This window comes from Mixophyes fleayi, chromosome 2 (assembly GCF_038048845.1).
Source record: "Mixophyes fleayi isolate aMixFle1 chromosome 2, aMixFle1.hap1, whole genome shotgun sequence".
In the NCBI taxonomy this organism is placed as follows: Eukaryota; Metazoa; Chordata; class Amphibia; order Anura; family Limnodynastidae; genus Mixophyes; species Mixophyes fleayi.
Window position 1 is genome coordinate 89,269,107 of NC_134403.1, and position 25,298 is coordinate 89,294,404.

General features: G+C 38.1%; 1 protein-coding gene across 5 annotated transcripts in view; it reads left to right on the top strand.

Moving 5' to 3' along the window:
• The window catches only part of ITGA7 (integrin subunit alpha 7), a 139,272-nt gene that overhangs the window by 49,685 nt on the left and 64,289 nt on the right, over nt 1-25,298 (top strand). For all 5 annotated transcript variants that reach the window (XM_075199607.1, XM_075199610.1, XM_075199606.1 and 2 more), the window contains exons 2-3: nt 11,158-11,285; nt 18,222-18,301. In XM_075199607.1, coding sequence (XP_075055708.1) covers nt 11,158-11,285; nt 18,222-18,301 — 208 coding nt within the window. The remainder of the gene's footprint in view (nt 1-11,157; nt 11,286-18,221; nt 18,302-25,298) is intronic.

The following is a 25,298-nucleotide window of genomic DNA, read 5'->3' on the forward strand; positions in this document are numbered from 1 at the left end:
TGAATTGTGGGTGCACAGTTACTAACCTGAGGCATGCCCATGGCACCGTCATCTCTAAGTGGTCCTGAGTCGGTGTCCAATTCATTTACTAACCATATGGTAAGATACATTTGTAATAACTTTGTTTATTTTTTCTAAAGAGCTTTTCATCCTTGAGAACAATTTTTCTGCAATTAATTTACTAAATATAATTTTTAAGATAATAAAACTTATCTCTTGTCAAAACGTACTATAATTGTGTTTTTAAGGCTATGACTGATGCATGTAAAACAATAACCTATAGTGTACAATTTCCTACTTATGTGGCTAATTGGCTCACTATCCTCATGGTATTACTAGATGCATGTGAATACCCAGATCTCCTGAATGCACAATGTATCAATCCTTGTTTTGCTGTAATTTGCCCCTGGGGCTGTCACTTTGGTGTTAGTGATTTCTTATTAACATGGGGATAAGCTGTTGTCAATCATAGTCATATACCATTGCCCCTGTGCGCTACATTACTAGACTGCGTATAGAGAGGAGTAAACTGAGGACCGGCTGATCACATAATATCCAATGGAGTAAACTTGACAATTAATAATTAATATAAACATAAACACTTTTGCATACACTCATCTACACACAGGCACAAGTTGGCAGACTTTCAAATATGAATGAACAGAAAGAAAATCTATACACAGCTGCAAACAACACAAAGCACTAAAACGCTGTAAAATAAATTATGCATTTTACAAGGTTGGATTTCGGAGTCAAGCAGATAATTTTGTGGAGCTAGTAGCAGAGATTGTTCATGTGTCAAACTGAAAGAAGTTTAGTTCAGTAAAAAGGGAGCTACAGTATGTGATTAAATTTGGGGGTCTTTTATGACCTTGTGGATGCACTTTACAGGCTTAAATCTATAAAAGATATACTTAAATGTTTTTTGTTGTAATAAGATGAATCTTAGTCATGTCACTTTGGACAGGTGTACATAGGATCGGATATAGATATAATAAAATTGTATTATGACTATGTCCAGTGGTCATGTTATGGTGAGTAATTATGTCCTGTGTCTGTATTGTGTTTCACACACAACAAGAACAGATGCAGAGTGTCATTAAAATTGTTGTAAATTCTGATAGCTAGCCCCTTACCCCTCAGCGCCATCACTCATTATTGATGAACTGAAGTTTGATGAATATTGATCACCCGCACAATTGCTGCCTCTGATGCATATAGGCAATGGGTATACATGATAGGAAATAGCAATAATGGAATAAGACAGGGTCAGACACAATATCATGCTATAGGTACAGAAATGTACAGCTGTCACATCCAGCATCACTTAGTAACTACCACAGCCCTGCTGTTCACATCTGTGTTGTAATGCTACAATTACAGCAATTTTAATTACTGGGATTTCCCCTCAGCAAGATCCTAAGTGGCTAATCACTGATGTTGTTCATTTGATTATCTTTAATTACTACATTTCTATTCCTAATGTGTATTCCCCCGGCAGTGTCCATATATCACTGTTTGTCTGCATCTTTGTTTCTCCACAGTTACAAACCTAAAGGCCTTTGCACAATGTTTCCCAGATTTTTGGTGCTTAAGGCACACCCACAAACAGCTATTTGAGAATTGGACACGGTCCTAAGTGCATAGCTAGCATATCAGGTAGTAGGGATAGCTATTATTTATTTTATCTCTGCCACATTATACTGTATACCTTCATGTTAAATAAAAAAAAATGTCTCCCTGTACCACAATTCTTTCCTGACATTCAGAATAATTAGCCTTATTCTTTCCGTGGCCTTCTCCTTCTGATAATAAAATAAATCCCTTCCCATATATGTGAACATTACAATGTTCTCTACGGAATTACTTGTCATTTAGCAATGATATGTTTGTCTTCCAAGCTGACTATGTGCTGTAGTAGTCCAGAGAGGATTCAAGTTTAATTTATTTCTCAGGCTACAGACACTAGCAGAATGGCACCTGGAGCCCACACTCAAAGACACTCTGCATACATTGATGCACGTCTATATTTTGCTGGAACTGGTCCAGTAAATTCCCTATTTTGACAGGATTCCGCATCCAGTTGGAAATGCGCAGAGTGAAAACTTCAGTTCTTTACTATCACTTTACAACCATCCCATTATGTATTTATACTTTGTGTATTATGCTAAAATACTGCTCGTTCTAAGCCAATTTATGTTTTAAATTAATCATGAATGTGAGTGGGCATCTGGGCTGTCTTACATTATTATTACATTGCTAATTATTGTACACCATCTGGGCTGACTTTATTGCATATGCTACTATTGACTGGCTTATATTACATTGTTAGTTTGAAATACTCCTAAAATATGCCTTTCCCATATAGAATGTGCCTGGATGACCTAAAATGTGATATAATATAGGTCATATTAATAAACATACTTATTAGACAAATATCACACTTTCTGTCTTTCTGTCTTTTTTTAAAAAAAATTATTTAGCTTTCAAATTACAGTCTGTATCTGAACTTGCGTCTGTTATTACATCGACATAGTGTTAAGTTGGCCTATTCCTCTTTGTTCCAACTCATTAATATTTTTACCTGTCTTACATGTACTGATCTCTTAACTTCATGGCACAACATATCTAATGGCTTAAGATTAGGGCTGTGAACTCAATTCAGTGCGAGGTCTCGTAGGAGTCTTGGTAATGTGTGTTTGTGTGTCCTTCTGTACCTAAAACATCTCTGAATTTTACTCACTCCTCAGAGAGGTAATACGCAAAAATCGGTGGTTTTAATTACCGTGCTACCAGGAGTGTATGCAGTCTACGATGGAACTTTGTACTGAATTGAATTTCCCCATGTAACTCTGAAATATGAAATTTCAGCCATTCTGCAGTAAATTTATTTGTGTGTTTTGGATTATTTAGGCCATTCTTCTTTAGAATTTGCTTGCACAATACAGAATTGATTGTTATCACAATAACTGGGAGCTGTCTCTGTCCTGAAACTGTTCAGCAACTCCAAACTATAATACTCTCACCTACATGCACAGTTAGCAAGAGGTTCTTTTGTTAATAAAACATTTACCATTAACAATCAAAGGTTCAAGTGTTGTCTCATGACAACAGAACATCATTCCTCTGTATACAGAGCCAGATTAAGTGGGGTTTCCATAAGTGGGTAGTAGCACAGGAGAAGCCTTATAGGAAGTACTGAGAGACGAGGTGAGACACAGGTCAGAGGTAGATCTAAGAGGGCGAGAGTATTTTGATATGAGATTTGAGATGTATGAAGGCGTGACGTAGTTGAGGACTTTGTAGGTAAGGGTGAGTAATTTGAATTGGATTCTGGAAGACACAGGGAGCCAGTGTAGGGATATGCAAAATGATGTGGCAAATATGGAGAAAGATCAACCTTGCAGCAGCAGTTAAGATGGATTGAAGTAGAGATAGAGGAAAAGATAGGTAGGGGGAATACCAGATAGCAGGAGGTTGCAGTAGTCAAAACGGGAGATGATGACAGAATGAATTAGATTTCTTGTAGCATATTTGGCAAGAAAAGCTCATATTTTGGCAATGTTCCTCTTCCTTTCTCCCCTTTATCACATATGGGGCAGGGGGCAGAACTACTCGTACCCACAAGTCCATTATACCTATAAAACTTCCCTAGCTGTAATCATTACCCTATGCTTCATAGATTAATTTTTATTGGATGAGAACTCCTGAGAAGAGACATTGGTATTGTATTTTATTTATTTGTGCTCTATCTACCTGAATTTGTATTGGTGGAAGCGTCTTTTTATAGTGGGTTGATAACCTTTCATCATGAGGCTTGACAAAGGTCTTCAGAAATCTTTTCATCAGGACAGTTGGCCCAAAATTGCAGCATATGTATATTTGCACCCAAAGGAGTGTGATGCTCAACAGTAATTTAATAGAAACTGATTATATTATCCATCATGCTGAAAAATGTGGCCGGTATAAGCTAGAATTGATGTGACCGCTCATCCCAAGTGCCAAAAAGCTGGATCTCTCTCCATAATGGCCACACACTCAGCTGCACAGGAAATGTAAATAGAATGTCCAATCTGAAGTTCTGTCAAGGTATGGAAACATTGACATGCATAACGTCAGATTGGGGGGGGATAGGGGGGGATCACGCTCCTGAATAAGGAGGGGCAGAGACAGCACCAGGAACTGAACAAAATGAAAACTGTTTCTACAATGCGATATCACCTAGTAATATTGCATTATCACAGGAAATCAGTGACCCCACATCACTAGAGATTTCATCCAGCCTGGGCCTAGCTCTTCCAGGAAAGGTATTACAGTTACGGCTATCTGCTATCCAGCTGGCATTGGATTATTTGGTAATAAAAAAAAAAAAGGGAAGACTAATTGGAATCTCTGACTCTGGCCTTATTAAAAATATCCATAGTGAATAAAAATAGGTAAAATTTAAAAAATAAATAAATCCATGTACCAATCCAATCCTTTTCCAATCTGAGACCTTTAAGTACACATATTTGATATCACTATACTAGGCAAATATATATAATGGTAATTATCAAGGGTTGTTCTGAATATGTAAAAGTAACAGTCGTTAAAAATGTTCAAATATATATTTTTATGAGATGCCTGCCTAGCTTATGGACGTAAAATTAAAAAACTTCTATTCTATGTCAATGTTACCTGCAATCCCCCCTCCCCACCCCAAATAAATAGATACAAAATAATTTGCCTTATTACAATAAAGAAAAAGTAACATCTGTTAAAAACGCAGCAGGGCAAGACCGTGAAAAATGGGTGTGGTCACAGAGGGGAAAACCACCTCCAGTCTTGAAGGGATTAATAGATGAGATTATTTTATCAGCTTTAATACTGTTTCTAAGAAAGGTGTGAATTTTAGATTGCGTTCAATAAAGACATGATTTTTTTTAATACAGTTTTAGGTCAATCTTATGCAGGAATACAGAACGTTTTTCTGGGCTTACAAACCTTATCTCAATACTGTATGAGGATCAGATCATATATATCTACATATATTTCACGTTTTCTCAGCTCCGTCCTTCCTCCTTGCTCTATCCCCCTCCGCTGTCATACATACTGACATTGTGTTACAGCTGTGCACCTGTACAGATCAGTCTCTGCTGCTCCCCTAATGAATTACCCCACCCTATTTTCCCATCTTCAAGTGACAGACGGGGCTGGGTTTCCAAGTCATTGTACCAATATTACTGTAATACTGCAGACAGTACTTTCCCTTCTGCAAGTGCATCCTCTGCTTCCTAGCTGTCTCTTTGAAGACTCTCCTGCTGTTTACTGTATCTAAGTGCCCACAAGTACAATACATGTGATTGATAATCTTTGTTAATTCATGCTAAAATGTTTGTTAGTTTAAGAAATGTAACCAGACGACTTCTATGTAAATATTACTTTAAAATGTCTGATGCGTTTTTGTTTTTATTGTAATGTGATAAATACTATTTCATGTATTTAAGACAAAATGGATCTGTGTAAAATTTTAATGTGCACCATTTTTCCCCTAAAAGCTCAGTACTGAGTTGTTAAATGTCTACTTATTGATTATGATAAACTCATTTTGGGATGTTTGAGGCCGCATCAGGAACAATTAAGTTTACTGTAGTTTGTGCCCAGGGATGTCATTATGAATATTATAACTTCATTGATATAATGTTTGGTAATATACTCAGACTAGCACACATTGAGTGCAAAAAAAGATAAAGTGAAGAAATTGTTCTAAGTTTTTAATATCTAATGAAGCCAATGTTCTTGTCTCCAGATAAATGACTAGATTATAGAAATAGAGCCCTGGTAATGTCATCGGGGTGACTAGTCCTAGCAACCAATCTTCTAGGTCTTTCGATCTTAATTATACCTAGTGGCAGAATTACCTCTTCATATTTATATAAAATTATATAAAATTATAGGAAGCCATGTATTGTGATATTGCTTGGGATAGAGGCCAGAGAAAAGCAGCATACGTGGGAGCCCTGACTTGAGATGTGATTATGAGGACTCTTGTAGATGAGAACAATCATATAACGAAGGGTTAATGCGATACCAGCATTCAACAAATAGAAGGTTGAAGTTGTAGCATCTGTTGTTGTGCTGCACAGCTGTTGGTAGCTGTCTTCATGTCAGCAGTCCAGCTCTGTGTGTCAGCACTCGCTCAGTACACTGGCATCCATGCCTAATGCGCCCCGTGACCATGGCACAAAGGTGCTGCTGTGTTCTGGAGATGTTGTCAGTGGGTGTCAGGCCTGAGTCACTTGGATGGTTAGTAATGGTCACACTTTCACATGCTCTTATTCATAGTTTTATATGCTTCTAAAATATTTAAATACCTCCCTTCTTAAATCTCAGGAGCACTCTGGATTACTGTAGACTGTTATGTTTTATTTTGATCCCTTACTTCCTAGGCATCTTCAGATTTTGCAGGAAAGTCTGTTCCTATGAACGCTTTCTCATGGGAGCAGCATACTCATTTTTTTTTTTTACACACCATTTAAAGACTTTTTTTTACATGGCTCGGAGAAAGCTTAAATGCATTATAAGTAGCCAAAGTCTGTTGGTAATGGTTCATTACCATTGGTTCAATTACCCTGTGTTGTAAATATGAATATGCAGCTCAGAACTTGTTTTTTAATCACTCAATTAACAACACTCTTTTTACACTGTTTTTGTATTTTACTTAGGAAATGTTGTTGTTTTTTTTCATTTCACCCTATGCAACAAAAGGGTCACTTCCGGCAATAACTTGGTTATTACAAGCAATAACCTCCGCTGGCGGTAACATTCGTCAGCTTTCATCGTAGATGACTTCCCAATGCCTTTGCCTGAGTGAGCCTATTTTAAAAGAATTGCAGCAGTACACTTACCTATTCTGGTGTCGATCTCAGGCAGGGCCCTCTTAAAAACATCTTGGGCCCCCGGGCACAGCAGTGCACCGGGGCCCCTATATATACAAATAACAAAAAAATGATTATATATATATATGGGCCCTGCAGCCCAGGGGGGCCCGTCGGAGGCAGCTAAAAAAAAAAAAACCTGTAAAAAAAGAAGAAAATATTTACCTTGTGGTCAGCTGGCGATCCGGCTCCCTCCCTGGTGTCCTACTCCGTCGCGCTCCGCAATGGATGTCGGGCAGGCGTGATGACGTCACGCCCGACATGCACTGCCAGTGCGACGGAGGAGGAGACCATGGAGGGAGCCGGATTGCCAGCAAGGTAAGTATTTTCTTTTTTTTTGTCAGGTTTTTTTTTTTTTTGCTGCCTCCGACGGGCCCCACTGGGCTACAGGGCCCCCGGGCACCTGCCCATTGTGCCCAATGGGAAAGACGGCCCAGGGTGGCAATAATAGATAAAAACAATTTAAAAATTGGTTAATGTGTTCAGTTTTTTAATAATATTTTTGTTTTTAAAAATAGTATCTATTTTTTTACATTAAAAAAATATTAATGTAACAGAAAACACAAATCTTTCAGTTCCACTGTGCATGTGCCAGACAGTCAGCCTCCTCATGTAGACCCCGGCAAATTAGCATTGTCTTGATGCAGGGTAATTTCCTGCCCCTTCATGTTGTGTGCTGATTCAGTTGAAACATTATAAAATAGCGATATAATATTATAGATTATGGAGTACAAAGCATACTTGCCAACTCTCCCGGAATGTCCGGAAGACTCCCGAAATTCGGGTCAGTCTCATGGACTCCCTGGAGAGCTGGCAAATCTCCCGCATCCTGCAATTGCGGGGCTAAAATTCCGCAATTTGGCCGTGCCCCGCCCCTATCGCCCTCTGGACACGCCCCTCTCCCGGATACACCTTGCCAAAAGTAGGCAAGTATGGTACAAAGTACTCCAAAGTATTATCCTAAAGACAGGTTAAGGCCAGATTTCCATTCCTCATATTTCATAGAATAGTCCCTTATATTCATATAAGTATTGTCCATACTTTCTTATTAAAAGTTAATTTTAATAAAACAACTGCAGAAGTAATGTAGAGTAATGGCATTACAACACGGGTGACAGTACAGAGCTGAGATCTGAAAATAGTAGCCTGCTATTTGTTACTTCAAGATTAATATTTGTCTTCTCCATTATATCCTGGCATGTCCCTAACATTGGCTGCTACTTTTAGGCAGCCCTGTGCTGACCCTGTCAGTTTTGAGGCAGCTCTTGTCTGCCCTACTGGGTGTGTGCCTAGTTGTAGCTGGCTTGTGTGTGAGACTCTTGAGTGAGTGTTACATGTGTAGCGTACAGGAACTGCTGGCAGACAAGTTATGGTGAAAATGTCATCTATTAGTGAAGCTTAGCTTGTGTATAGGAAATAGTCTGTTATTGCTCCTTGAATAATGTAGTAGAGTTGACTATTTAACCCTTCTGTATCTCAGTAGTTTTGCAGTACTTGTTTCCTTAGATGTACACAAAAAGCTTATGCTTGATTGCTAAATAATAATTATCCATGAAACATTGCAATGATTTAATGACATTTCGTGTTCTGGTCTTAGACTGGCTGACACATATCACATAATAAAACAGCATATTGCAGTAGGGGTGCTGGCAGCGGTTTAGTATAAAGTGTGTTTTTTCCCCCCATTACATAGGTACATGAGCTGCTAAAGTTAAACAAAATATTGAAGTCCCTCACCCTTATCAATATCACCCTACAATCCATTCCAACGTTCACTACTCACGAGGAGGTTAATGGGGCTCTAATTTTATATATTTTTTTTCTTCTTTGTATTCGTTTAATAGAAATATTAAGGGATAAAAAATATTTTGTTATAGGACTTCATCTAGCTTATTTGATGGTTCTAATAACAGTAAATATGTTTCTAAAGCTCACCATTCAGAACAGTTTCCATTGTGCCCTATCCCTTTATCACCTAGCAGAGCTCTCCTGAGCATTCTATTGATGTGTGATAGTCCTCTAATAATACAATTGGTGGTACGTGTGGCCTGTTGACAAGACATATGTGTTATATAATTGGGGGTGGGATATGACCTCATTGGGGCATTGTCTATTCCAAAAGGGACCAAAAATATGACAGAGCAAGGAAAGAGGTAGTAGATACAATATCCTGAGTTGGTTCATAATCTGCATAGAGGGATAACATGACTATATGTTTAACATATACTTCCATCTGTGCTAGATACAATTAAGCAAGTACAAGTATTAAATCTTGTTTAGGCTGCTTGAAGCTTCTTATAATAGGACAGCAATACATTTTCTGGATTTAAATTTTTCCCTAGACCAGGCCTGGCCAACCTGTGGCTCTCCAGATGAAACTACAAGCCCCAGGATGCTGGGACTTGTAGTTTTACAACACTTGAAGAGCCATAGGTTAGCCAGGCCTGCCCTAGACCACAAGGTGATAAATTACATGCTTACAACAAGTTTGATCATTGTGCTGTATGGAAATATAAGGGACCTGCTGAGCCATTTGTATGGTTGAATGAGACTTTAAATTATTTTACTAAATTCTTCATCAATAAATCTCTCTGCTCTCTTTTCACCTATCAAAATCCTCACTAGCTATTCACTTGGAAGTATCCACATCTATATTCAGAGATAGGTACTACAAATCTTTACATTCGTAGTCATATTGACACTGCCTAAATTATTTCAGCAAATCGCCCTTCCTTTTGTTTCGTCCTTATGTAAGTCTACATCCAGCAGAAGTTATAGACTGTAGAGGCAATAGTTTTCATTGCATTATGGGAAATAACGTCAATGCTGCTGTAGGGGACAATGGTTCCACACTGAACATTAATAATAATAATGTTACATTTGCCTAGTGCATACTGACAGCCACATTGTGATTTAAATATTTATCCTCTCAGTCCAAAGTAGCAATATTTACAGATTTCCCAGTATGTATGTAATGGTAATTAGATTAATAGTTATGGCTGACAATATTCATTGTAAGAAAGCATTTAGGCTGGTTACCCACTAGCATTAGGATAATACCAGTGACACAGGTGGCCTGATACATTAAGGCACGCAAAACGAAAATAAATTCTGTTGCTTAAAAAAAAACAAACGCATGTAAATCGTGCATACGCAGGTCTGTCCATATTCAACACGGAGTGGATGTAAAGACACATATATTGTTAAATATAGGTGTGCTCTGCTCTAACCGACAATACACTGCAGTATATGTCCAATATGTGTGTAGAATATATAGTCTCAAAAGAACGCACAGAAAAATAAATTCAATTAATGTCACCTGTTAATAATATAGTCATTAATGACAAAACATTACCCCCCCCCCCCCATAAAATACATTTATTAGGATGTTATGAATGTCTACTGTAAATGAAATGTATTTCAGCAGTTGCTCCTGAATGCAAACACATGTTCTAGCATACATACACAGCCGTCATCACTAGTTAGTAATCAGCACTTATACCCGACCTGTAGCTGGTGCAAGTGATACAACAGAAAAACGCATGCCTTTGAGATGCCCAAAGCTTGATTGGACGCTGATGTGTGTGCACTTGAGCTTAGCACGCCCTTACTGTACATTGACTATATGCATGCACCCAGTCCGCTCACTGTTTCATCCTTGAAATCGTAGGCTGTAGTGAGGGTCCTTTGGGATTGAAGATAACTTGGATGTTGATGCGTTCCCTGGCGTATCTTCCAGCTCTGGGCATGCGCAGAGTGATTGAACGCTAAATACGGCATATATCATCATTTACGTTCGTTAATGAGCCAGCATGTGAAATGCGGTTGTGGTAACCAGTGCTTGCACTTGTGGTCAATGAGGTGGTGTCAGTTGAGAACACTTCAGTGAACACAAGTAAGTAAAGCAGGCAGGGTCCAAACGACACTTCTGTACCGCTACTTCTCCTGTCTCCATGGGGGTATGAGGTCATTGGAACCAATAGATTCCATCACCATACACACATTTCCACGCTTTACAAAATGCTAGTGAAAGCATCATTTTCATACAGGGAGACTTAGGGAGCCATCAATTTTGGTGGCGTAGGGCAGCACAGCCTATGTGTAAATATCCCTAATTGCCAGACTTTACATTTTATATTACATTTGTGTAGCTACTTCCAGACGCAATGCAGTATGTTAAAATAAATATAACAAATATATAATATTACTAATATAAGTCCTTGTGCTTCCTTCTTTTCAGGCTTTTGGTTGGGGCTCCACAGGCATTAGCATTACCAAATCAGTTTTCAAATCGGACAGGTGGTTTATATGGATGTCCCTTGACTGCAGAGGCTAAAGACTGTGAACGACTTGACATCGATGATGGAGGTACAGAACATTAGACTTTATGCTCTTTTTACTGGTTTACCTGCATTTCTTTATCTTTAAATAAAGCTCTATTATCTTATATCTTCAACATTGTGTAACCATTGGGGTAATTTGCTAAGGGCAGCAGAGGGCAGATTAGTGGGATTACCTGCATAATTTAGTGATGTCCCTTGTGTTTTTCCCAGTTACAGGGTTTATTGTGCTTGATCTTGTTATGTGTAAGTATTTTCTACCTATCCCCCACATTAAATTAACCTTACTGTCATTAGCATATCTACAGGTCCGAGAGCACGAATACAGATTTTGGGCAAGGGCCCTTGACACTAGACTCCAATATTTCTACCCTGTGCATATCAATAGTTATCAATAGTTTCACTTTGTCTCCAGTATTTTATTATTTTCATATTTTCACTTTTCTATTTTACTACTTTCACCTTTTGATTTCGATTTTTTTTATCTACCCTAAACTAAAGTAAGTGATATCTCCCTAATTACCAGCACAATAGTAATAGTAATCTGACAATTCATTTACTACCAGATCCATTTTAATGGACCTGCTATGTCTGTCTATGATTTCATTCTCTGAGGGATTATGTCACAATGTGATGTCACAGGAATGACCTATGATAATGGTCAGTGCTTTTGCATTATGAGATAGACCTGAGAAAATATTTACTAAGGGATGATCAGCTCTCAGTGTGAGTTAATTCTACCCTCTTATCACTTTATTCTCACACACAACTAGTTTTTTTTTTAATCACGCTTATTATATTCAGATTTTGGGCACGGCAATGGGGAACAGATGCACCCCAAGCTTCGCCATCCTATACATGGCATTGCTTGAGGAGCAGCTCATATGGAGGTGAACCTGGTCCTGTATGAACACTATATAGAGGACCTATTTTTCATTTAGAATGGTGATGAACAATCTATTTAGATTTTGTTAGACACATTACTCTTATTTCCTTTAGTCTCACCTTCATTAGTTCACATCTCTCTACACAAATGAACTACCTGGATAAAACTCTAGAAGAATGTCAATACTAACAACTACCTACACTACCATAGTAACCATCACAAGAGTTGGTTAAATAATATACGTAAGGGACAACTGTGTCATTAGCAGACTTTGCACCACTCGGGATACTTTTTTTGGAGCAGGCTTCAGATTTGATTGAAGCATTTAGAAATAAACAATATCCAGAATTGATCCTAAATAACTTGAATCTTTGGACATAAATATAGATATTTTTTGGTAACTAATAGTAAAACCCCTAAAGATGAGGGTCTAACCTTGATAGATCAGTCTTCTTGAAGATGTGTCCTTTATCTCAAGGTACAACAATTTGTCCTGTATGGTGAAAAATATAATTAGGATAAATTATTTTACTCTGATTTTGGACCCTATACTTAGGTCTAGTTTGACTGTCCAACCTTCCATCATCTTCAAGAAGGCTAGGACTTTGCAAAGCCTATTAATAATGGACTGTATTGTAATGACATGTAAAGCTACCTGGCTCAAGAGAAGCCAGCAGGATGTTATAGATGCAGTCATTTGGCTGTATTACCTGCTCTTTTTTAAACAACATTGTGAATTAACTTTTGAATCACATATCGCAAAACAATATGGTAAATGCAAACTTACATTAACTTTAACACAAGATGTGTAATGTATATACTGCAATGCCCAAGTAATCAAAAGTATGTAGGACGTACTACTCAAGCCCTTAAGACACAGTTCTTGGAACATAGATGTAAGCTTTTGAACAAAAATGTTAACCATAGTGTCCCCCGACAGTGGGGATTGAGCACATCCCACTTACCCAGTGGGGAAGGGGGATACAATCTGCAAGCTCTGTATGACCAAGGCCTTTGGGATACATAGTCTGAGAAGTTTGTATCCAGAGGCCTCAATGAAACAATTGACTTGAATTTTGGATAGGGGTCATTAGTGCAATACAATTAGGGGTCTCTGGCCTATGTTCTCTCCACTATTTTGCAATTCTATAAATGTAGAGATACTATCAGCGTTTGATTCTTGTGTTTGCAGAACTTTTGCCAAGTGTCTGTATGTAGTACTATGTGACATTTACGATGTATGTATTAATCTGTATAAATGCAATATACAGTACTGTGCAAAAGTTTTAGGCAGGTGTGGAAAAAATGCAGCAAAGTAAGAATGCTTTCAAAAATAAAAGTATTAATTTTTATCAATTAACAAAATGCAAAGTGAATGAACAGAAGAGAAATCTAAATCAAATCAGTACTTGGTGTGAACTTCACAATGCTTCCATGTTGCCTGCAGACACTCATTATTATACCACTCTCCAGGCCTATGGCAAACAAACTGCCTTCTGTTAAAGCCAAATATTTAAAATTTTGACTCATAAGTCCAGAGCACCTGCTGCCATTTTTCTACACCCAAGTTCCTATGTTTTCGTGCTTAGTTGAGTTGCTTGGCCTTGTTTCCACGTCGAAGGTTGACTTTTTGGACGCAATTCTTCCATGAAGACTATGTCTAGTCAGACTTCTACGAACAGTAGATGGGTATACCTGGGTCTCACTGTTTTTTTTCTAGTTCTGAGCCGAAGGGCTGGAGAGTGGTACAACAATAAATGTCTGCAGGCAACAGCGAAGCATTGTGGAGGTTCCTTGCAAGTTTGGGGCTGCATTACAGCATATGGAGGTGGGGATTTGGTCAGGATTAATGGTGTCCTCAGTGCTGAGAAATAGGTGCTTATCCATCATGCAATACCATCAGGGAGGTGTCTGATTGGCTCCAAATTTATTCTGCAGCAGGAGAACAACCCCAAATATACGGCCAATCTCATTAAGAGCTATCTTCATTGTAAAGCAGAACAAAGAGTCCTGGAAGTGATGATATGGCCCCCACAGAGCCCTGGTCTCAATATCATCGAATCTGTCTTGGATTACATGAAGGATTTGAGCAAGCCTACATCCACGGAAGATCTGTGGTTAGTTCTCCATGATGTTTGGAACAATCTCCCTGCCAAGTTCCTTCAAAAACTGTGTGCAAGTGTACCTAGAAGAATTGATGCATTGATGCTGCTTTGAAAGAAAAGGGTGGTCACACCAAATATTGATTTGATTTACATTTCTCTTCTGTTTATTAACTTTGCATTTTGTTAATTGATAAAAATAAACTGTTAACACTTCTAATTTTTAAAGCATTTTTACTTTGCAGCATTTTTTTCACACCTGCCTAAAACATTTGCACAGTATTGTATATTTACATTACCCGGCACCCACCATTGATGGAAAGTGTTGTGCGGTTTCTCTTGCTTATATATATATTTATTCAATCTGTCTGTGATTTTCTGCAATAACTACTATTAACAGATAAAGGTATTGTGACAAGAATTTGCATAACAGTGCACCTAGTTTAAAGCTAAACAGGTGGAGGACATATGTGTGATTTATACTTACATGTTTTGTAGTGGTTTAGAGGAATCTTTTTTCACAGCTACCAGCTAGCTGTTAGGGTGTGTCTGCAGTGTGAGCACTCAAGCAGAGCACCTGATGAGAACTCCTTTTTAAAGGCAGGATGGGTGTGTCTATTAGGCTAGAGCTGTGGGAGGAGTATAAACTATTTAAACTTATCTTTTTCATTGTTTATGTGTAACAGGACAGATAATGGCCGGTGTCTAGGGAGCTGGTCTCTGTTTATTTAACATTAGGGTCACGAGAAAGTATGTTGAACTTTATATTGTTAATTACTTTGCCATCCTGACAATAAAGCAAACTATAAAGCAAGAAGTTGGTCGTGTGTGCATCACCAGAAGGATGCCATTGCCACAGTATATATTGATAATTGTACTGCTCAATGCGAGTTACTGTTCACTACTCTATGTTATAAACTATATTTTTTTCCCCCATAATTTTGCTCATCTTTCATCTTATGCAATCTACACTGGATTTGTTGTGGGACGCCTGGCGCGGTAGCCGATGCTTTAGTATGAAATATGCTTTGGAATGTTGGAGCTTTGCCATGAAATCTGCGGGAATTCTGTAAAACCCCTGTACTTTACAACAGACAGCAAAATAATGTGTGCAAGGATACCAAGTAGGGAATAATGCTTGCTGCTGTACATACCTTTTAATTCTATTTATATATAAATAATGTAAATGATGAAATATGAAGAAGCTCAAATGACTGGGTCCTACAGCTTCAGTTATGCTTCATCCCAAATCAGTCGCTGCAACAAACTTTGCAAATCTGACAATGGTGTCTAATTATTTGTAGATTCTTTTATCCCCTGCATCTGCCAAATCCAATTGCCTCTTGAAGAAATCAATATGCAGCCAGGCTAGGGAAACCTATCAGGTACTTTTTACTATTTAAGACCTTTCATTAGCTGCCTGGAAGCTGCAGCCTCACCACATTGATGACATTGCAGTATTTTTGTAATATTTAAAATTCTCCCCCACATACACTCAATTTGTTTACATTTCTTTTTAAAAATAAAGGCATTACTAATCATTAAATATAGTTAATTATGCAGTGATACCTAAGTAGATCCTTTCCCAGCAGCCTCGCTGAAACTGGGGCTCATACCAAACACAATGAAGCTGCTATTCCTACTTTATTAATGTTTTAAAATATATAACAAATGTGACACAGATGGTAAAAAAAAGAAAAATTGAAAGGAAAACATGATAATGATGATGATGATGATGATAATGAGGATTCAGCTGCAAGACCGCAGTGATAGAAAACCAGCCCTATCTGTCACAGCTGGATTAAGGCTTTGGGGGCAGGGGGCATGTAAGACAAGTGGGCCTCTATCCACATAAGGATAATGTTGCTCATATACAAACATTTCCCCCCTCATATATCTCACATTGCACCCTCATGCCCCTCTCATTGCCTAATTGCTCCACCCCTTCCCCCCATGTCTTGGGTCCCTGTTTGGAAAATATATAGTTACTATTCCCCTCCTGGAAAGCAGACCAATGACTAAACACTAGGCCACCCTAACCTCAACCAGACCGACATTAAAAAAATAGCACCCACCTTTAATAATTAAGCCTCCATCCCACCAAACTTAAATTAATAGTGTTTATGTTTAATACATAAGCCTTCTTCCCCCAACCCAGCCCCAACATTAAAAGCATTCACTGTACATATATCTCCCCCCCCCCACACACACACACAATGGCCCTGACATTAAACTAACAGCATTCCCATTTAATATGTAGATCTGTTTTCAACTCACCTGCCCCAACATTATATTAATAGAATCAATAAAATAAAATAAATAACTATCAGTCTCATATTTGTTAGATTGGGCATGCCCCCCACCCTATATTTGCCACCAGAATAGTCATGTCAAACCCATTTTTTACAGATCGGGCACCAGAATAGTCATATAAAACCCCGCTATATTATTTATAGATTAGGAGCCAGAATAGCCATTTCTACCCCCCCCCCCCTCCATATAGTTTTTGTAGACTAGGAGGTAGAATATACATGCGAACCCTCCAATCCCTTCTTATAGTTTTCATACATTTGACACAGGATTTTTTTGGACAACAGCTCCCCCCCATGCAATTTTACTGATAATGTGCTGAAAATATAATTTTTTTAATCGAAAAAAAAAGAAAAAATATGAATGGCTTTTAGGAAATTGCACCTATATCCCCGCCCAGTCCTCTTACCTGCTTTTTCTTCTTCCCTCTGCTTCTCTTCATCCTCTTCTCTGCTGTTGGCAGCAGTTAGCTTCTCTGCACTGACTGTGTGATGATGTCATGACATCACGTGCACAGCTTCGGAGACCGGTGCACCCGGGGCAGCCAGGTATGAGTGAGGCAAACAAAAGCCTTGCTACCTGAGCTGAGGCACTAGTTGCACCGCCCTTGGTGCCGACATGCATTGGGGGGCCCCCTAAGAGAAGGGGGCCTGGGGCATTTGCCCATGATGCTCCCCATTAATCCGGCTCTGCTATCAGCATTTTTTAATATATGGGCCCATTACAGTTGAATGTCAGTTTTTTGTGATGTGCTGTGCATGCACCATAAGTGATAAGTGCATGCACATATGTCCATATATAGATTATTAAATTCTGTTGACTTGCGCCTCCTCCTTACACTTGGAAAGGTGGAACATGGGCAGACATGGGCAGGCAATCATAAACTGAGTACAGGAAGGGCTGGTTCATGTAACTGCAACACAATTAGATGTGGACGCATCTGCAAGCGATATTGCATTTAGAAGCTTTATTTTTTGCAGGTATCGGAGACCTTGTGCAGTGGTACATAAAGACTATATTGGCTATCAGCAGCACTATTTAGCCGCTCCTGATTGGCTGATTGTATATTGATTCCTGATGCTGATTGTACTTAAAACATTATAATCGTAGCACAAATGCCATGTAATATTCATGGTGGCACTTCAGTTGTGCATTCTTAGTCCCTCCTTCATGTACTCATCTAAAACCATTCTTCTTTTGACAGCCAAATGTATGCTACGGGCGACAACCAGGTCTTTTTTGCTAGCACATTGCGCACAGAAGATGTTAATTGGACCATAGCAAATGTCCAATAGAGAGAACCTACAGAATCTAGCAATGGTCAGAGTGTTGTGTAGTTTTGTTGTTCAATACATTGATGTTTTGGTTGTTGTCATTTTCGTGTATGCTTTATTTTACTTTATGTAGAAACCAAAATTCAGTAAAAGTTTGTGAATGTCATAGAGTGCCTTTGGAATATGTAACTTTTCCCACAATTATGTTATAAAGTGCAAACAAACACATCCGTCTGATGCATTGCAGGAAAACATACTGAAAGTCACAAAGTGGAGTGAGAGCTGAGGATAAAATAATAAAATGATGTCCTTGATACATTATGCCTATTCACTTGTTTTCATAGGCCTACATTCACTGCCTTTCTAAATGAAATCTTTGTATCTCTAATCAGTGGACAGGAATCGGGAGAGTAAAGAAAACCAATGGCTCGGGGTCACCGTGAAGAGTCAGGGTCCTGGGGGAAAGATTGTGGTAAGTTGCATTGTTTTGTGCTATATTAGACAGATTAGATCATTTGAGAATCAACCAATCTTATTTTACAAACTGATGGAATTTATGATTTCTCGTACTGTACCTCACTACTCTGACTTTTTTGAAGGGACAAACACTTTTTTTGATTCTATATTTTTAGCTCCTCTTTTAGATCTGTTATATAGATCTAATAAGTAACTCCATCCACTGTGCCTCGAAAATATCTGATTACTTCTAAATATTTAATAGCATCCGTCCTGTATATTGAGCGCCTTGTGTTTGTAGTGGTGTGCATAGTGAGATGTGTTTTAAAATAATTTGTGTTTGAAAGTCAGCCAAGGTAAGCCTACTTGGCAATTTGAACTGTTTAGTATGAGACAGTAATCAATGAGCTTGTTAGAGAAGTTCAGCATACACAAACTAATGCTTCACTCTGTGATTATTCAGGTTAATTAGAAGAAAAGACAGAGAAATGTTTCAGGTAGAAATTCCAAGTCTGTTCTATTATCCCAAAACCTTCTGTTGTTTCCTGAGAATTAAAAAATGACCATTACACACTATACTGTCTCAGAGAACCTTGGAGCACTACAATACTCAAACATTCCATATTTACTAAATTTCATAATGGTGTAATTTTTTTTAATTTTAAATAATCCTTTCAATAAATCTCATCTTCTAAAACCTACAGAATAAGTCTAAATTCAAAAAATTGTATCTGACACGTAAAAAAAGATTTTATTATGTTGTTTTTTTATACTGGAAAACAGACAGCTTCTGGGACACAGAGTTCCCGGTAAAAAATCATTAAAATGTGGAATTGTCCCTGGAAATCTATAAATTATGCATAGCCCCATACTATAGTACAAATATAGGCTACGTGTGTGCTTCTAGCTTTGTTTTCTGTCTTTTACTAGAAAATAGAAATGAGGAAAATTTTAAAGACTGTTCAATCATTTCACATTTGGACACAAGTTTTGAATGTTGTTCTGGTGGAATTTGTCCTTGAGTATTCCCAATATTAACCCAACCACACAACAGATTGAATGGACCATTGTCATGCCAGCTCTATTCAGAAGCCATTAATTCTGTACAAATGCAGAGCAGAGCAGCACGGAATGGCAAGAAAAAGCAGAATTGAAATATTGCATGGCTGGAAGTACACACCTCTGCAAAACTTACTGTGCCACCACGGAACTCAACTTACATGACATTTCTCCATGATTCTTCTGATCTATACTTTTTAGCCATTGGTTTCTATTACCAGGCAGAGTTATTTGTTTCCATTGCCCTGGGTTACGGAATAGCCCCTCTGCGCTCTCTGGAGACAACAGCTTGCTGGATCCCACAGTGAAATAAACTCTGCTTGCTCTTAGATAGACATGCCAGAGAAGCAAAGAAGGAAGCTTAAATAAACCCAACGTATTCAGTAAAAGGAATGCACATACAATCCAGTAAATTAAAGTTATGAGAAAACCCTCTTTAACATTTTCTGATTAGTGCAAAAACTACCTGTCTAATTTTTTCCCCCTCCACCTCTCCCCTTTGCTGGCGCTGTTCTGGTGGCAATTTATGCAAATGAGAGTGAGAGTACCGTCTTCTGTAGAAGAGGAAAGAGGAAGTAACATGGTAACTTGTTCCTTTACGTTTTGAAAAGTCTACTATATACAACTTTTTGTTTGATGTAGTTTTTTTTTACTTTAGTAATAAAGCACTCATTTATATGAATAACATAAAATATGTGCTTGAATCCAAGTAGTCCAAGATTAGGACAACTTGATATAAAATCTATAAACGGTTTTGTCTTGATCAATTGTTTGCATTAGATCTTCCTACTAGCTGCTTATACTGGTCTGGATACTTGAACGTGTCGTTGTCAGTTTTTTGTACTCATACACTGTATGAACTAGGCTCAAATATGTTTTTTTAACTGGTACTCCACCTGCATAAAGTCATCTGTAGCACAGAGCAGTGACTCAGAATTACTGGTGTGGATGCCCATGCAGACAAACATGAGTCAGAATATCCGTTAACACTGAAATTCCAACCTAATTCTACATTCCAGGAAGGAGACACCATCCAACATTTACAAGGCTAGCTATACATGAATGCATGGTACTGCTGAGTGCCTGTACTAACTGTACTGCACAAACTGTAATGCTCTATTATGGTTCCATATGTTTTTTTATAAACTTGCACTTTAGTCTAGAAGAGGAACATGATTTATCTCCTCTTTGCACATACTCAGTAATCTTGTTTTGCTAAATGCAGGTACCTAACAGTGTCAGATGAGGCATTTGTTATTAGAATCATGTTGTCACACAACTGGAATACATTCTTATGTTTTGTTAGGATGATATCCATCTGTGGAAAGAGGAAGAATTGGTTGAGCTGTGATCTACTTTATTAAATGGATGCATATAACACACATACTCTCCTGTCTCCGTGGGAACCATGTATATAATTAATGCTTACACTGTTCAGAGTGAGGGGTGAGATGGAAGATGTTGGGATTCAGGTTGCCTTGGCAATGATGTGACCTTTGCGGTGTCAGCACAGCAGGAGAGTATTGGATGCTGTTTGAATTTTTAGATGTCATTAATATGTAGCTGCATGATGCTTAATAGTCTGTCCTCATGGTGTTCTGGAGAAAAGTATTGATCTGGTTACTGCTTAAAGTATTCTTTTACATTACAGCTAGGGATGAGCAGAATTTAACAAAAAGTTATGCAAAATATTCGCCATGTTCCACACTTGGCTGTGATTTGTCAAACGTTTCACTGGTGGAATCTGGTCTTAGATCTTCCCAGCCCCATCCCAAGTACACCAGACAGCAGAATAAAGTGACTGTCATCACCCCCGTTCTATTCGTTCTGAGGAATATCTGTAAATAAGAGCAGAATTGCGTTCCGTGGCATGTTGAAGTAAAAACGACACTCGGAGATTGTATCACTGGAACTTCACACCTCAGAGAAACTGCCTGTTCTGCTAGAAAATTCGATTTGCCCAAAATTTCTCTCATCTCTAATTACAATGTCTTCTTAAACTGTCAAGGTCCTGGAATACCACAGGCTGACACTGATAAGGCCACATTTAGTCTTGCTTATTTTTCATACCTCCCTTCCAGGAGATGCAGAGGGTGGGTATCATCATTATCATCACTATTTATTTATATAGCGCCACTAATTCCACAGCATTGTACAGAGAACTCATTCACATCAGTCCTTGTCCCATTGGAGCTTACAGTCTAAATTCTCTAACATACACAGAAAGAGACACTAGGGTCAATTTGATCGCAGCCAAATAACCGTTTAGTATTTTTTTGGAGTGTGGGAGGAAACCGGAGCACCCAGGGGAAACCCACGCAAACACAGGGAGAACATACAAACTCTACACAGATAAGGCCATGGTCGGGATTTGAACTCATGACCCCAGTGCTGTGAGGTAGAAATGCTAACCACTTAGTCACTGCGCTGCCCATTTGGAAATAAGAGGTGGGTATGACTTCATGACACATATCAAGTGGGCGTAGCAATGTGTATGATGTATTCCTTTAGTGCAGGGTATAGCCAAGATACTTATTTATTTCTATTATCACCAGGTACTTGCTTTCTGGGAGTAAAATTACGAATCTTCCATAAACGACAACAGAATCTTACCTCCTTTTGGTCATGAAAATGGTTGCCATTATTAAACTGCAGCAAATTATCATTTTTATTGAGTTTAACGTGTTATGCAAAATATATATTAGTAAAAGGAAAGTTTATTTTAGTGCAATGTAGGTGCTATGTCTACCTGAGGCTCATCATGCTTTAAAGAGCAGAAGGTGTGCATATAGATTAATTTAGAGAATGTCTTATTCTGGTCATACACATGTACATTTTGTCTAATGGTTTTTAAAAAAATTGTACCAGATTTGTACCATTACAAAGTGTATGGCCCCATACTAACCGATTGGATTAGATTTGTATAACCTCTTGCACTACATATGGATTTCTGATTTCTAGAGTGGGGAGTCATCAGTGTGTTCAGTACCATGAAGACCAGCAATCGCGAATATATTTATTATATACAATCAGTTTACATTGTAATCCGATTGTATTAAATTATTGCAACCAGATTGCTCAATACTCAGATTGGATTGCATCCGATTGGACGGTACCATCTGCTGCCATCATTAATCCTTCTGCTTCCTTACTACTCCAATATTCATTCTTTGAGGGAACCAAATTCATCACTAGTGACAAAGATGAGAATACTAATAATAAAATACAAATGTCATTATCCTTAGAGCCATTCCATTAATCTTTGTTCTTTCCGTTAAGTCAGTAATGTTATTGCTAAGAATTCCAGAGCTAAAGTAAAATTAATTAATATAAACAAACATCCCTGCCACACGCCTCATATAAGAGAAGAGGAGCTGCAGTTTATTACTGTATAAACATTTTGGCATTTTATTTCAGTATTATAATATTTATAGAAGGCAAGGCAAGCCAAACTAGTCTGAGATTTAAAAAGCATATTTCCATTCTCGTCCGTCAAACAGTTTTTCTCCATGTGAAGTCATAGCCAGGGCCCGGCCTGCGTTATTTTTAGATTGACCAACTGTATTGCATAGTTTACAAGTGCTGTCAGGTCTCAGGCTCCTTAACTAGATTTACTTGACCTGGATAAATAACCTCCCGAATTATTGTTTTTAATTGTATTACATGTGTCCCTGCCCAATATTTTGTAATTACGCTCCATTTAATGCTTGTTAGTGATATTTTGTAATTCTGTCAAGCAGCTACTGAATATAGTCTGGGAAAATATATTAGCATAGTTGCTAGAGAGTCATAAAGCAGATTAGATCTTGCAACATTTATTGAAAAGATTAATCTAGAAATAGCAATGCCCCATTCATCTAATCCAGCAGCTTCTTATGTCTGGTAGGGTACATTTATGTCTCCTGAACTGAAGTATTCTTCCTGACTGAAAGTGTAATATAGTATGCTCATAATTTGTAGACACATCGGGGTAGCTATATTTTTTTATATTTTTATTTATTGCTTTCTTTTATTACCCTGATGTCATTTATTTAGGGCGCTAGAAAGATCATTAAACCTAAAATGGATGTTAGCATTAAAAAGACAACTACTGTATTAGGAACAGTCCCATAAATACAGATGGGATGATGGTAGCCTTTTTGAAATAAATATTATTGACAGCGGAGAACAAATACCTTGTAATGCAATGTTGTAGTGCTTTAATGAAATCACCACTCACATTACCCTGGTTGTTATAATTGTGTTATTTATTCATTAAATATTTTATTAATTTAACCTCTCAATTCATGTTGATGTTGTTGTTCTTTGATTTGGGATGAGAGGGCAGGGAGGGTGGGGAAATTTCACCCAGGATCTCCTGAAAATACTACATTCTACAGACTAGTACTCAGTATTGTCAAGCCTACATATTTATAATGACTGTGTACTGTCAGTTCTCTCCCTCACTCACATAATGACATACATGTAACTCATTAAGAATTGACATCTAACTGACATATCCATTTTAACATTAATCTTACCTAAATTAAATATTTTCACTAACTGCCCCAAGTAAGTGGCGGTCCTGGAAGACTTTAACTACAACTGCCCCTATTTGTCTGTGTTGGAATTATGAGCAGCTAGATCATAATTGGCTACTCTCCCGGAATTTCCGTGAGGCACCCGATTTTTGGGGATTCCTCCCAGACTCCCAGGAGAGCAGGCATTCTCCTGGACATAATGTAGACGGGGGTTATTGACGTGAATTTTAGCATTTCTTAGCAGGGGTGGGGCTACGGTGATGAAATACCGTCGCCACAACCCCTACTAACCCTGTCACATGACCTCTGCTCCAGGATCTCCCAGAGCAGAGGTTTGAAAGTTGGCAGGTATGAGCTAGATATGAATTTATGAAATGTGATATCAGGGATGATTGTCCTTATTTTTCAACATTGACCAACTGTACAATAACATTCCTTATGTTTTATTCTTATATTTATTTTTTTTGTGTGGTCTATAAGTTGACATTTATTGAAGAAGAGTATTTAAAGCTCTGTTTTTTAAAATCAAGTTTTTGATGTCAATGAAAAAAGAACTAAATCTAACAATGGTTGTAGTGAACATATGGGACTTACAGTTATAAGGACTAACCAATAGCATAATTGTGGGGAATAAGGCCTGATCATAGCTGCATTGTAAATATGTAATATCGAATGAATCCATTGATAAATTGAGCTACTAAGGTGTAAAATGCGAAGTCAGAAGGTCTGGTGTGTGTTTACTTGGTGACTCTATGTTAAAAAATAACAGCACCACTTTCAGGGGAAGCTGAGCAGCCAAAGGCCCTTTGGTCAGCTACATCTTGACATAGGAGAGTTTTTTGACACCTAAAGAAACATTGGACAGACGGGAGGGAGACATTCACAGGTTGTGGCCTTACACAAGGAAACCACGTGATGAATTGATATTTTTTGTGTAAGCAAATATAGTTCAGTTTCCAAAATAAAACTTAAAATCAACAAAAGTAGTGATCAACCACATATTCATAAATAGCATGAGGAAGGGCAGCCCATAGAGATGACACTGAAATCCAAAAAAGCTTAATAGTTTTCCAAGAGAAGTGGTGTAGATAGAGAATTTAAGAGGACCTAGGACTGAACCTAGATATGTTGTTAGTAACGGAACTACTGCTGGAACTGCCCATGCAGCTGCTATGAAGCCCAGTGGTAGGGGGTGTACAGCTATACTGCTCTATCCACAAATGGAACATTTGAGCATTCCGTTTTAGAATTGAAAGTCTAGATATGATTTTACTGTGCCAACTCCTGCACATGCTTAGAAAATCAGTGTGGGGGCCTCTAAAGCACATGACACATGTCGCCAACCTCCCCCCAAAAGATTTTTTACTATGGGGCCTGGTGGTTTTGTGTTATGCCCCTTTATGCTTGTGAGCACACAACTGCAATTGTTGGTAT